Source organism: Quercus suber, unplaced genomic scaffold, assembly GCF_002906115.3.
Source record: "Quercus suber isolate HL8 unplaced genomic scaffold, Cork oak 2.0 scaffold_137, whole genome shotgun sequence".
Lineage (NCBI taxonomy): Eukaryota > Viridiplantae > Streptophyta > Magnoliopsida > Fagales > Fagaceae > Quercus > Quercus suber.
The window spans coordinates 237288-249913 of record NW_027069599.1 but is presented as its reverse complement, the minus strand read 5'-3'; the positions used below and the strand labels follow the sequence as shown (position 1 = coordinate 249913).

At 34.9% G+C, this 12626-nt stretch overlaps 2 protein-coding genes across 2 annotated transcripts; one reads left to right on the top strand and one right to left on the bottom strand.

The window, feature by feature from the left end:
* Window positions 1–7: 7 nt before the first annotated feature.
* Window positions 8–2197, top strand: LOC112020861 (uncharacterized). Its single transcript, XM_024053427.2, has 3 exons — window positions 8–378; window positions 1109–1998; window positions 2099–2197. Exons 1-3 carry the CDS (start codon window positions 273–275, stop codon window positions 2189–2191), a joined length of 1089 nt encoding a protein of 362 aa, XP_023909195.1. The 5' UTR covers window positions 8–272; the 3' UTR covers window positions 2192–2197.
* A 5780-nt stretch (window positions 2198–7977) lies between these two features.
* On the bottom strand, window positions 7978–9537 carry LOC112020849 (membrane protein PM19L). The gene is made up of 4 exons (XM_024053413.2): window positions 9028–9537; window positions 8694–8913; window positions 8364–8409; window positions 7978–8274 (listed from the first exon to the last, which is right to left on the bottom strand). The coding sequence occupies exons 1-4, from the start codon at window positions 9152–9154 to the stop codon at window positions 8182–8184; spliced, it is 486 nt and encodes a 161-aa protein (XP_023909181.1). The 5' UTR covers window positions 9155–9537; the 3' UTR covers window positions 7978–8181.
* Window positions 9538–12626: the final 3089 nt, after the last annotated feature.

Here is a 12626-nt window from a genome sequence, read left to right as displayed (position 1 = left end):
TTCACAATCCAAAGGCAGCCTTTTTTACAAATTTGCTCCCAAAAATCCCAATAGGTCCATAAAAGTACTGTACTAAAACCTATATTCTTCCCACCCTGCTCTTAAGTAAAATTTTCAAACATGTACACATACATATAAAGTGAGTGAATAAGAGAAAGACACAGAGACAGAGAGACAGGGAGACACAGAAAGAGAGAGAGAGAGTTAGAGAGACAACCTACGCGATCTGTGAGGAACCCATATTAGATTAGCGTCCACCCAAGCATCCAATCATGCCATCAGGTGCTAAGAAGAGAAAAGCTGCAAAGAAAAAGAAGGAAGCCCACCCCAACACCAACACTAACCTCTCAATCTCAACCAACAATCCTCAAGGACAAGGTATACAATATTTAAAGTTTCCAACTTTTGCTGTTTTCTCTTTTGAATTAGGCCCCATTAGACCAATCCACACATGACCCATCTGTCATTCAAATCATGCACTCTACTTTTTCAATCAATCTTTGTTTTTTGATGTGTTGTTTGGTCACTTTGGGCTGATGGGTATTTGTTATACTTTCTGTTTTGCTTGATTTCCACTCTGTCTGACCTATCCACACTTTTACCTATATTATATACCTATACATCTTTGAATTGTAAACTCTGTATTTTACAATATTTGTTTTTATTTGTTTATTTTTGGTCAATTTGGGTTAAAGGGTGTTTGTTCTTTCTGTTTCGCTTGGTTTCAACGCCATCAGACCAATTCAAACCCTTCTTATCTATTCTTCAATTATACACCCACATTTTTTGGGGGTCAATTTGGGTAATGGGTATTTGTTATTGTCCTTGTTTTGCTTGATTCTGATTGTGATTTCTGTGATTGCTTCAACTTATTAGAGAAAAATATATATATATATATATATTTGTGTTGAATTGGCCAAAATAGGTGTATGAAAATCTTGAATTTTTATTGTAATTCTTGTGGCTTAATCAACTTAAATGATAAAATTTATATGTATTTTATCTTGTATTGATTTCATGGTCAAGATTGGTTTATAAGTAATTGTCAAAGTCAGTTGTTTTGTTTGATTTTGATTGGGAATCTTCTGGTTGAACCAAACTATGTTAGGAAATGAAGATCTGAAATCCCAAGATGGGAAGGAAAGTGATGGTGGTGATGTTAGTACCCCTGCTTCTCAGGACCAAGATAGTGACCAAAGTCCATTCAATGAGGGGAATGAGGAATTGGAGGAGAGAGACACATCAACCACTCGGTCATTTGTTGCTGAGGACAAGTCTATGGAGGGAGGGACTTTTGTTGATGAGAGTGAGCAGAAAATAGTCGTAGAGGATGATGGTGCTGTTAAAATTGAAAGGGAACTTAAATCCGATGATAATTCCAAGAGCAAAAATGGTTCCTTTGAGCATATCAAGTCCGCCAACCCATCACGTGATGGGGATGATCGGAGCTCTAGCAGTAGTAGTTCAGATGATGAGACCCGAGTCATTGAGCAGAAGCCAAGAGAGGAAGCTTACAATTCAGTTTTGGAAGTAAGCTCACATGATGATCAAGTGAAGCCAGTTGATTCTTCTCCAGAAGAGGTGGTTTGGGTTAAGGAGACTGTTGATTCAATTGCAGAAAGTGCCCCCATTGTTGATTCTGTTAAGTCGTTGGTGTCTGTGTCCGAGGAAAAAGTTCACATTACTGAAAGTGCTCCAGTTGAGAGTCTAGTGATTGCTGATTTGGTTGAATCAGGATCAAAAGAAATTGAGAAAAACTTTTCACTTAAATTAAATGAGGCTCCAACAGCTGTGACAGATTTGGCATTGAAGAAAAATGAGGATAAAATATTTCCTTTATCAGATGAAAATGTTCAAGCACACTTGACTGTGGTGGAATCTGTGTCAAATGGATATGAGGATAAAACATTGCCATCATCAAGTGCTCCTGTTGCTGCAACTACTAATGGTGCAGCATCTGTTAAAGATCCTGAGATTCCTGAATCTTCTGAAAACGAGGTATTGCTCCCTTACTTTTCTTGATTGCAATTTTGCTTATATATTTACAATAAAATACATTGAAATTAGACGTGCTCACTTTTGCTGAACTGTTATGTAGCCTCTGGTAGCACCAGCTCCACAAGTAGTGCACAGAAGTTCCTGGTTGGGTTGTTGTGGATTGTTTGATGTGCTAACGGGCTCTGGAAGATAAGCTCAGGTTGGGATTTTCTAATATAGTTTATTGATTTTCCCCCCCTCCCTCCTCCCCCCATAACATAACAGAGAAAAAAAAAAGAACAAAAAAGGTAGGGTAATTAGGAGAATTGCATTACTGTACATGAGAGATTTTGGGGGTATATGCTAATGATTGATTGAATTAGACCATTCGGTTGGATTTTTTTTTAGTGTCATGTAATTATCTTGTGTTGAAAATACATTCAGTCTTTTATATGGCAAAAAGATTACAAGAATTATGAAAAGGTCTTGTTGTAGCAAAGAAATGGCCTTTGGTGGCCAAATTATTTTATCTAGTGGATATATATATGGAATAAATAACATACATGTGCCATGGATTTTTTACCCAACGTTTTCTTTGCAATCCATGTTTCCATTTTTCTTCTTAAGGATGTTCATTTTTTTTTATTGAAGGAAAATAGGATACGAAAAAGGGCTCCATCACATGTGATTTATTTTTATTCTTATGATCCTTTTTGTTCATCATCGTGAATGCAAAGTTTTCTTTCTTTATCAATAAAATTGCATTACTTACCTTAAAAAAAGGGCTCCATGGCATGTATCAATTGCTTGGGATGTTCGTTTTATTCAAGAATTTTTCAAGAATTTAATGATTGGGAGATGGATGAAGGGCTGCATTTTTTCTTATATTGGGAGCTAATACTCCTCCAATGGATGTTGGAGACATGATGAGATGGAAGTTGAAACCTAATGGGGATTTTGACATCTGGTCATATTATAACAAATTGTGGGATTCTCCCTCAATTGTCTTTCCTTGGAAAGGTATATGGAGAGTTAAGGCCCCCTAGGCGAGTTTTTCTTTTTTTGGTGTGTAGCTTGGAATAAGATCCTAACAAGTGGTAACTTGAGATTGAGGAGATTGGATTTTGTGGACTGGTGCATTATGTGCCGACATTGTGGTGTGCCAACATTGTGGAGAGACGGTGGACCACTTATTTCTTTATTGTGAGATGGCTTATATGTTATGAAGCTTTGTCTTTATAAATTTTGGTTTGTCTTGGGTTATACTTAAATCGATCCCAGATTTGCTTTTTGATTGGTGGAATTGGTTGGGGAAGCATTCGTCTCAGATTTGGAACTTAGTTCTGTTGTGCATCCTATGGTGTATTTGGAATGAGCGGAATCGGCGGACTTTTGAGGATTTGGATAGTTCCGGTGATCAAATGCTTGCTTCTTTTAGTGAGACACTTTTTGATTGGTCTCGGGCATGAGGACTCACGACTAGTGATTCTCTCACTTCTTTTCTTAGCTCTCTTTCTCTTTTGTAATTATTCTGTTGATTGGTTTTCTTTTATGTTTTTTCTCTATTTTCTTCTTTTTGTATTTTTGGGTTTGCTCTATGTTATTCATGCATAGAGTAGCCATTCGTATATATAACATTCTTACTTATCAAAAAAAAGAAAAAAAAAAAGAAGAGGGTTAGCAAGATATGTTTGAAGAATATACTTCAAGGAAATTAAGAGTGAAATATTTGAAAATTGTGAAGATCGATGGTGGGATTTCATAGTTGCTATTTTCTTGCAAAGGGATATAAAAGTAGTTTCTGTGTTGCCCACAAAATGAGGAATCGGTGTCTGCTCTCATCAGTTTATTTGTGTAAGACTAATTAAATTCCAGTTCCAAGCCTTTAAGGACTGCCACATTATAAATTAAAAAGTCGTATTTTGGTGTTGGGTAATTCGTCTATTTATATGGATGTAATGCTTGATTTTCAATGGATAAATAATTAAATATGTTTTCCAAATTTTCAGAGCTAGAAACTTTATTTGAGGTTTGTATGATACAACCTTCTATACGGTGTGATGCCAAGAAAACCCTAGGTGTGATGCCTAGAAGTTTGTCTGTTTTTTTCCCTTGTCCTTAAATTTCCAGCAACTTGATCACTAGCAATCAGCCAATCACAGATTTGACTTGTCACCTTTAAGCACTATAACCCAAAACTTCAAAACCCAAAATCACTCATCCATCAAATAGCCTCAAATAACTGTTTGTGTTACTGTTCACAGCTCTGGAACATAAACCTTAACCTTAGGTTTCTACCTTGGTTTCATCCCAAATCCTATTATTTTTTCCACCATTATAAATTCAATATTCCTTATTATTTTTCAGCCTTTTTCTCGCCAAACTCTAACCCTAATTCTTCAAAATCCTAGCTGTCCATAACTTCCAAATGTTATTTGGCTTCATTTCCCTTGTCTTTCGTCAATAATTCTCAGAATTGTGAGATAAAACTTGATCGCTTATTGTGCAACTTAATATTCTGGCCGATATAGTGAAATGAGAAAATAGGATCTATGGTTCTTGATACTTAAAAATAAAATAAAAAAAAATAAAAAACTGGCCCTTGAGAAAAGATAAGAAAAATTAGATGAGACAATTTAGTTAGTCTACACAAAGCAATTAGAATAGAACTTAATGCTTTGCATTGAGCCCATGATGTATAATATTTCAAGAAACATTTTGCGTTGAATCCATGAAGTTTTCAATTGCTTGTGGTATATTTTAATTTACTTTTGAAAAAATATAGCTTGGCCAAGAATTCCTTATAGTTTTTAAATATTTCACTCTAATCAATATAGCCCAAATCTTAACTGCATGGCAGTGCTATCAGAGTACTTTTTAGTCATTTAGATATGTTGTAGCCTTATCTTCCATTAAATCATAAGCGATCTCCCCCCCTCTCTCTCCTGGTTAGGAAGTGGAAATCATTGGTTGTCATATGCTAATAACCCCTGCTTTCAGTTAGGGTATTGCTTTGTGAAATTGATTCTTGAACTTTGACATCCTTTTTTTGTCTCTCAAATTCAGAATTTATTTTAATTTAGCATCCGCTGGCATCTCTCTCTCTCTCTCTCTCTCTCTCTCTCTCTCTCTCTCTTTCTCACACACACACACACACACAAAAAGTACTGTTAAGGTTTATCTCTTACCAGTTACCAATATACCATATATTTGATTTTCAACCCTAAGGGCTGTGGTGTTTGAGATAGTGCCCTTGGGATATGGGACAATATCCTTACTTTTGTCCCTCTCTCCAGACATGGTGCTACCACCTGCATTTGGTGCCAAAGGTTCAAGATTAAGGATGGAAAACCATTCATTTCTTCTTCTCTCTATTGAGATTATTCTTTCAAAGGATGAATTATTATTATTTTTTTTTTCAATTCCTATTTTCCTATTACGATGATATAAGTCTGTTTTGAGTGGATCCTGAATTTTGTGGAAGTATATAAAAATATTGAGGCACCCATTTGTAATGGAGCCAAATTTCCTTTAAGGGATGGCAAAAAGGATTTTCATATATAGTATCTTTAGTCACATCAAGGCCTGATAAGATCATGAGGCCAATGTTCTTGTTTCTTTTAGTCTCTCTTACCTGGAATCTGATAATTTCCTCCAACTTTCCTACTAAAGTTTACTCGAGAGGCTTTTAAGTTGCATTCTGCAAAAGCTCTGACCTTCCAGAAACTTCTTTTTTGCCCTTGTGCAATTTCTACATATTTCTTAGTTTCTTTTTATTTTAAGTAGGGTGCTACTTGATTGTTGAGATATTTTCTTCATTCAATTCATTTTATTTTTGATGAGTTTTAGCTTGTGTTTTAGGATTTTTTTTAATTTTATTTTTTAAAACCTGTTTGTTTGTTCTGTTTTTTGATTTGGTTAAAAACATGATGTGCTAAGGTGATAATTGATTGTGTCAAGACAGTATTGGATTTCAAAGTGAGTGTGGACATTAGTCCTGGATAGGACTGGACAATCATGAACGTCTTAGTAGGTTTGAGGAATTGAGGTTGTTGCAATTAGTTGCATTTAACAGCAAACAAATTGTGCAGTGATGCCTTAGCAAATGTGGAACGTAGTGCAGAAGGAATTGCATTTGAGATAGAGATTTTTCAAATTTTATTAGAAGAGTCATTGCTGAATATCATATTATAGAAATGTAAAAAATTAGGATCAGACTGTGAACTGTGTTATTTCTTAAGCCTCTTCTATTCTGCATTATCCCTTTGACTTGAAGGACCTTTGGGAGTATGATGTTGGAAGTGAGCCCCATATCACTTTCTTTATTCTGACCTTTTGTTCTAACCTATGTTATTTCTTGAGCCTTTTCAAGTCTGCATCATGCAGTGTTTTTGCCCTTTGCTGTGGGTTTGATATTGGAGAATAGATGACAGTAACCCCTAATTCCTACAAATTTCTTTTAGATTTTCTGTTTGCCTTGTTTTTTGGGTTGGTGACCTGAAATTTTGGAAGTGTAGGGATTTTTTTTTCTTCCTTGTAGGGTCACAATGGTCTGTACTCTGTAGAGCCTGTCTCATGCCTTGTGATATGAATGCTCCTGTAGCTCGTTTTTTATTTTTTAAAATTTTCTCTTTGTTTCTCAATCAGCATGAGGGGTGCAATGCTTGTATGTAGACTTTTAACCAAACAATGAATTCATCTCATGCCTTGGACTTTGTTGATGTTCTTGTTTAAATAAGTAATGGTGTTAACATTATCATTTTCACCCTTTTAAATGGAGTTGTAGCTGACGTTTTCCATGGTTTCCTTTTGATGCAGAAAAAAAGCTTTGGAGGGGCTTCAGTGCAGTAGTGAAAAGCTTGTGAAAGTTAAAAAAAAAGGATTTGATCTGGAGAAATTTTTGATATTTCAAACTATAGTTTTTCTTGTGTTTTCCCTATGAATAATGGCCAAGAGGCCTGATCATATAAACAGTCTTAAGGTTTGTGGTGATAGTGACAAATTTTTAGGCGGCTTAGTGTCCCTAGACTTAAGTACATTTCTTGTTAATTTTGTAGTATATTGTTTTTTCTAAGTGGTATGTTGTACTTATTTTCTTTTGTGTTGGGAAGTGCATTGGTGTGACCTGGATTTTACAAATTTTTCGATAATATCAATATTCACTCGATTGTTGTCATGGTGTTTTGAATGGATAGATGGATGCTTTGTGCCAGTTTGATATTGTTGTAGGAAGTAGTGTTTTAAACCTATAATTGTAGTAGTAGAGCTTTTGTGATATAGAGTTTAATTGCAAAGTTTTTTACCGTTTTGATTGTTTTACCCTCTCTCTCTCCCCTAAAATTTCCAAATTCTAGTCTTTTCTAAAAAAGGTTGTACCAAATTCACAAAATTCTAAATTCTTACCTTTTCTATTTTAGTGGAGTATAAAGCTCTTTTTGGAGAGTTACCAGACGATGCATTTTTTCCTTCTAGACTTATTTTGTTCTGAAAGCTCTGTAACAGAGCCAGACAAAACCTTAGTTGCTTACTCCTTCAACAATTTGAGTTTTGCTTTTGGTTGTTATTGGTTTGGGGTATGGGATTCTCTTGATGATACATCCAGTTCTTGTACTACATGTTTGGCTTCTTTTCATTGATCAGGGTGCCATCAGGAATGGATTCTTTTTTTTTTTTTTTTGGGGGGGGAAGGCTGAATGATCATTGATTGGACAAGGGCCATATGGTTGGTTCTGATGTGTCTAAATGAACCAGGGCTTTGTAGCCTATAAATATGATCCTTGGTCTCTTGATGAGAGTGTTATTTTGGCTCTTGGAAATTTTAAAAATTAATCCTTAGACATTATGTTTTTGACAAATCAAATTTTTGTCAACCAAAAAGATGCAGAGCTGTTGTGTTAGATTATTCATGGTTTAATAACGTACCTTTTTTCTAAAATTTTTTCAATCTTAAAAAATATGTGAAAATTCAAATCACGCAGGGTGGATGGTGGCACATTGAAATACAGAAATGTAGCATGCTTTTTGCAAATCATTTCTTATTATTGGTTGATACAAATCAAATAGAATAAAATGGAATCACACCAAGCAAACGAGCTGCCAAATCTTTGGCCAGCTTTGTACACAGTCAAGTGGTAAAAATGAAGAAAAATAGCAGAAAAACAAGACAAGCCACACAAACACTGCCGCTCAACTTTCAATTCAAGTTTATCTTCTTGGTGTACTTGCAGCACTATGAATGGCTGCTATGTATAGAAGCTGTGTAGCTGAAAGGATAATTAGGAATGCCTCCATTGTTCTCTGCAACAATAGAGGTGTTTCAATTTTCTATGTAGAAGTGTTAGGCAAATTTAATGTCAAAAAGTGTGGTGAATGTTTTTGGGTCTTACCAGACGAGAATTTCTGAGTCGGAGTTCAATCTCTTTGCAAGCAAACCTGTGTAAAAATGATTTAGCTGATTAGGATCAAAAGCTATACCACATCTCTTTTGCATTTTGCTATCAGAAAATATTGTTTTTACACTCGTTGTTATATACTCTGTACATCCATAATTTCACGCGTGACATACATATTTTTTTATTGATGTCTACATTTAAAATGTGAAAGAAGTGATGTGTACAGACGATTTACGCTAAAGAGCGTGTTAAGAATAATTGTCCTTTTGTTATTGCTGTTTGGAGATATATAGAGAGGAAAAGTGATAAGCAGTAATTGCTTACCCCGCAGCAAGGACAGTCAGAGACCAAGCAATAGCAGCAGCTGAAGCCGCAGATGGCAAACTATCAGCAGTCCACAAACGAATATGGTTGATTCCAGATATTACTGCTGCCACTCCAACAACTCCGGCAATCATAGCGTATGTGACAAAGAACCCGGTGGCAGCATTTCCCATTGGAAAGTATATGGGTGAGAAATGTGCTGGAAGATCAAATCCAGGTCCTACAATTCTCAAAAAGCATTAGCATGAATGACAGTTGCAAGTTGCAAAACATGAACACATATAAGAGGAACTGAAAGAGAGAGAGAGAGAGAGAGAGAGAGAGAGAGAGATACCAATGATGAAACCATGATCAATGGCTTTATTCACAGCCCAAGAACCAATGCCTAAAACAATAACATACATGCAGAAATTTAGGACCAAAAGGAGACTGGCAACTTGTTTTATTTGCCCAGCAGCCATCTTTGTACTATATGGTTTATAATGAAAAGCTGTTGTTGGAAGAGGAGAGAATTAAGAGTTTTCAGGACTCTAAAAGTGCAATGCAGGAAAAATCAGTACTTGATATGTGTTATGTGCAAGAAGGTGTCTCATATAAATATGGAATGGTCTGTAGGTTTGGGTTCTTTGCTTGCGAAGGCTGTTGTATACAAAGTGTAATGCGGGGTTGTAAAGAGGATGCTTAATATACAAGGCAGGCCAAAATATACATATATATTAAAGATTCTTTCGTGGCTAACATTTACAAGTCTTTGGAATGGTACATTCTCTTCTAGGCTTTGTCCCGTTTGTTGTTCCCTAGAGGAAAGTGATATTCTTTGCCAATCCTAATATTCTTTGCCAGTCCTAAAGGCTAAAGGACCTTATGTGTCTTATTTATACCGTCTACAACAAATGAATTAGTCTTTATTTATTAATTTATTTTTTTCACCAGGTAAAGACAAAGGGATTGAAACCCTCGGATCTCGATGGTCACAATTGGTGGATGGGATTGCCACTTGGCCTAAAGGCCATCGCTCTCCCTTCATGAATGTAAAAATGCTAAAGTTACTATTAATATTATTATAAAAAAATTAATAAAATAATGTGTTAATGAATATGATTGGTACCACACAAAAAAAAAAAATTTAATTATTTTTTTAATTGATAACATTGTTTATGTAGTAAAATTTGTAGTCTCTCCATCATCACTTGAAACTTATAAGATATATGTCAGATCTAGACTACCACAATGGGTGAATGTTATTGCCACTTGGCCTAAAATCCATTAACCTCTCTACACATGATCTTAGCCATGTTACATGGTAAAATATATGCTATGTGTTGGTATGCGTGGAAAGGGGATCCGATTGACACACTATGAAAACCCAACCAAGTGTTTTCTAAATAAAATCAAGATATGTACAGAAATTTTGAAAATTGTAAGGTATATTATCACAACTTTAAATATTTGTACTCTTATATATATATATGTAACGAAGTTTTTTTTTTTTTTTTTTTTTTTTTTTTTTTTTTTTTTTTTTTTTTTTTTTTTTAATTTTTGTTATATACATATAGTGATATCTTAGCCTTTGGTCATACTATTATATAGATGAAATGGTGAATTGAAAACGAAACCTTTGGGTTTAGGTGAGATTTCAAACTAATAAGCCCACCTCTCAAGTACCCATGGGGAATATGAACATTTGTATATTGATTTATTCATTGATTAAATTTTATAAAATCAAATTGCATGTTTAAATTTCTTATATTTAGTTTTTGATGATAATATATTGATTGTTTTTTTTTTTTTATGTATATTTATTGTATAAAATTCATACCTACAATTATAACACAACAGATACTTCTTTGTTGTTAGATAATTTTATGGATGAAATGAGATACCTTTACATAAAATAAAAGTTAAAAAAAAAAAAATGGTACCCAAATTCAAACACAAAGACGCAAACACTAAATAATATCTCCCTGAACATCTAACAATATGGTGGAATTGTAGAAGTAACAAAAGCTATTGTTTATCCGTGCATTGTTTTGATCGTTCTAAAATGAGATCTCATGAGTTTTTCATTACTTTTTTGACTTCTTAAGACAACATTTGCAGACCAAATACATAAATCATGAATACTATAGAGATATATTATTTATTTGGGAAAAAAAATGCACAACCCCAATTGAGATTTCCCCAAAAACAAACGTAAGACAACTCCATGAGGTTTTTTAACGTAACAATTCTTTTTTCCTTTTTTAGAAACAATGTAACACAAAACTTCATGTGATATATTTCTCAAAAAGAAAAACTCTTAGATATTGTTTATGTGAAAAAGTATAACTCTAAATATAAACATAAATTATTACATAAGCAATTCATTGTTATTATAATAGATATGTAACGAATAATTTAGGTATAAAACAAAAACCACATATGGGTTAAGTCTTATGTTCAAAACTACAAAAGAGATTTGCATTTGTGTAATTTTTTTTTTTAAACAAAAACTTATGAATAATAGTAACTAGCCTTATCACACATGCTCTGCATATACTATGGTTTTTTTTTTTTTTTTTTTTTTGAGTTTGGTGTCATAATTTTTTTGAGGTTTACATGTATATCTAACAATATTATGTATTTGAGAACTACGAAATAGTTAAATTAATTATTCTGCAATTTTTTAGATCATTCCGCAATTTAAGTATAATAGATTCATATAAAACTAAAGGACAGACATTAAGAATTGAGTAATGCTACAACCTATAGCCACAAACTATTTTACAAAATTTTTATAAAATGTTGATGTGCTCAACCTCTTATTAGTTTTCATCTAGATCCACTATTAATATTATTTTTTCATTTACTAATAATCATTCATCACTACATCAACAGTTTGTAAAATTTTTTGTAAAATAATTTGTATCTCTAGCATTATTCTTAAGAATTCACATCTTTACCAAATCTGCCTCTTGGCATAAATTATAAATAGTACCCGTCACTGACACAAAATTAATTAGTTTTTTATTTACATAATAGGTTTGTAAGGACTCAATTTGGATTGACCCTGAGTGATGGGTTTTCAGCCCAATAAGCCCAAACAATAAATTTATAGAGAGTGGGTTAAAAGGTTTAGGTGCTGGCCGTCGATCACCATGCATGAACTTTTCTTATAAAAAAATGCTAAGAGTTTCTTTACAAATGGGGGAATACTCCTCGGCCTGTGGCCGAGGAAGCCTGATTGTTCTCTCTCTCTTTTTTTCCCCCTCTTTTTTACTTTACTAGCTTTTCTTTTATAGTTTTCATCTTCCTATCCCCTCCTTCCATCTGTTGATCATCTATTTGCCTTTCTTCTGGCCGTCCGTCCCATCAGAGGCCTTATCGGTACTCAAGTGGTTCACTCTGATCAACGTTATCCTGCCAAGGGGTTACCTCCCCATCAATGCGGCCAGGGGGGTTAGTTGAATGCATTAAATGTGAGAGTGACAGCTTACTTTGGGGTTAGTCTCTCCCCAAAATCACCTTTGTCGGGCCGAGGATAAGGTGGTCCTCGGCGTGGATTGGAAAAAAGGCTTTCCCCCACCTTAGCCCTGAATAGCCTGTGCTCCTCGGCATGGGCCTTGGGCCTGCTACATGATGGGCTGAGGTTATCAGGCCCATGGGCCCTACAATAGCCCCTCAAAACTCTGCTACACGTTCCCTCGGACGGGGAGGAGGGTTTTGATACCTGCGGGTCCATTGGACGAATTGCCCCACTTCGGTTTGTACTGATGCTGGCGGCTTTTTGACTGCCCGATGTGCGTTTTTAGCGTTTCAAGACTTAATGGGCGCCCACATTAAATTTTGGCGGCACCACGTTTCCCACTTTCAACGGCATGATCTTTTGCTTTTATGAGCAAGCGGTTACATTTGGGGAACCTAAGGGGGAGTATAAATACCTGTTTGAACCGC

Coding starts and splice junctions, on each gene's coding strand:
- LOC112020861 (XM_024053427.2), top strand. CDS start 273: ATGCCATCAGGTGCTAAGAAGAGAAAAGCTGCAAAGAAAAAGAAGGAA. Junction 379..1,108: donor CAACAATCCTCAAGGACAAG/GTATACAATATT, acceptor AAACTATGTTAG/GAAATGAAGATCTGAAATCC. Junction 1,999..2,098: donor CTGAATCTTCTGAAAACGAG/GTATTGCTCCCT, acceptor ACTGTTATGTAG/CCTCTGGTAGCACCAGCTCC.
- LOC112020849 (XM_024053413.2), bottom strand. CDS start 9,154: ATGGCTGCTGGGCAAATAAAACAAGTTGCCAGTCTCCTTTTGGTCCTA. Junction 8,914..9,027: donor TGATCATGGTTTCATCATTG/GTATCTCTCTCT, acceptor TGAGAATTGTAG/GACCTGGATTTGATCTTCCA. Junction 8,410..8,693: donor CTGACTGTCCTTGCTGCGGG/GTAAGCAATTAC, acceptor ATTTTTACACAG/GTTTGCTTGCAAAGAGATTG.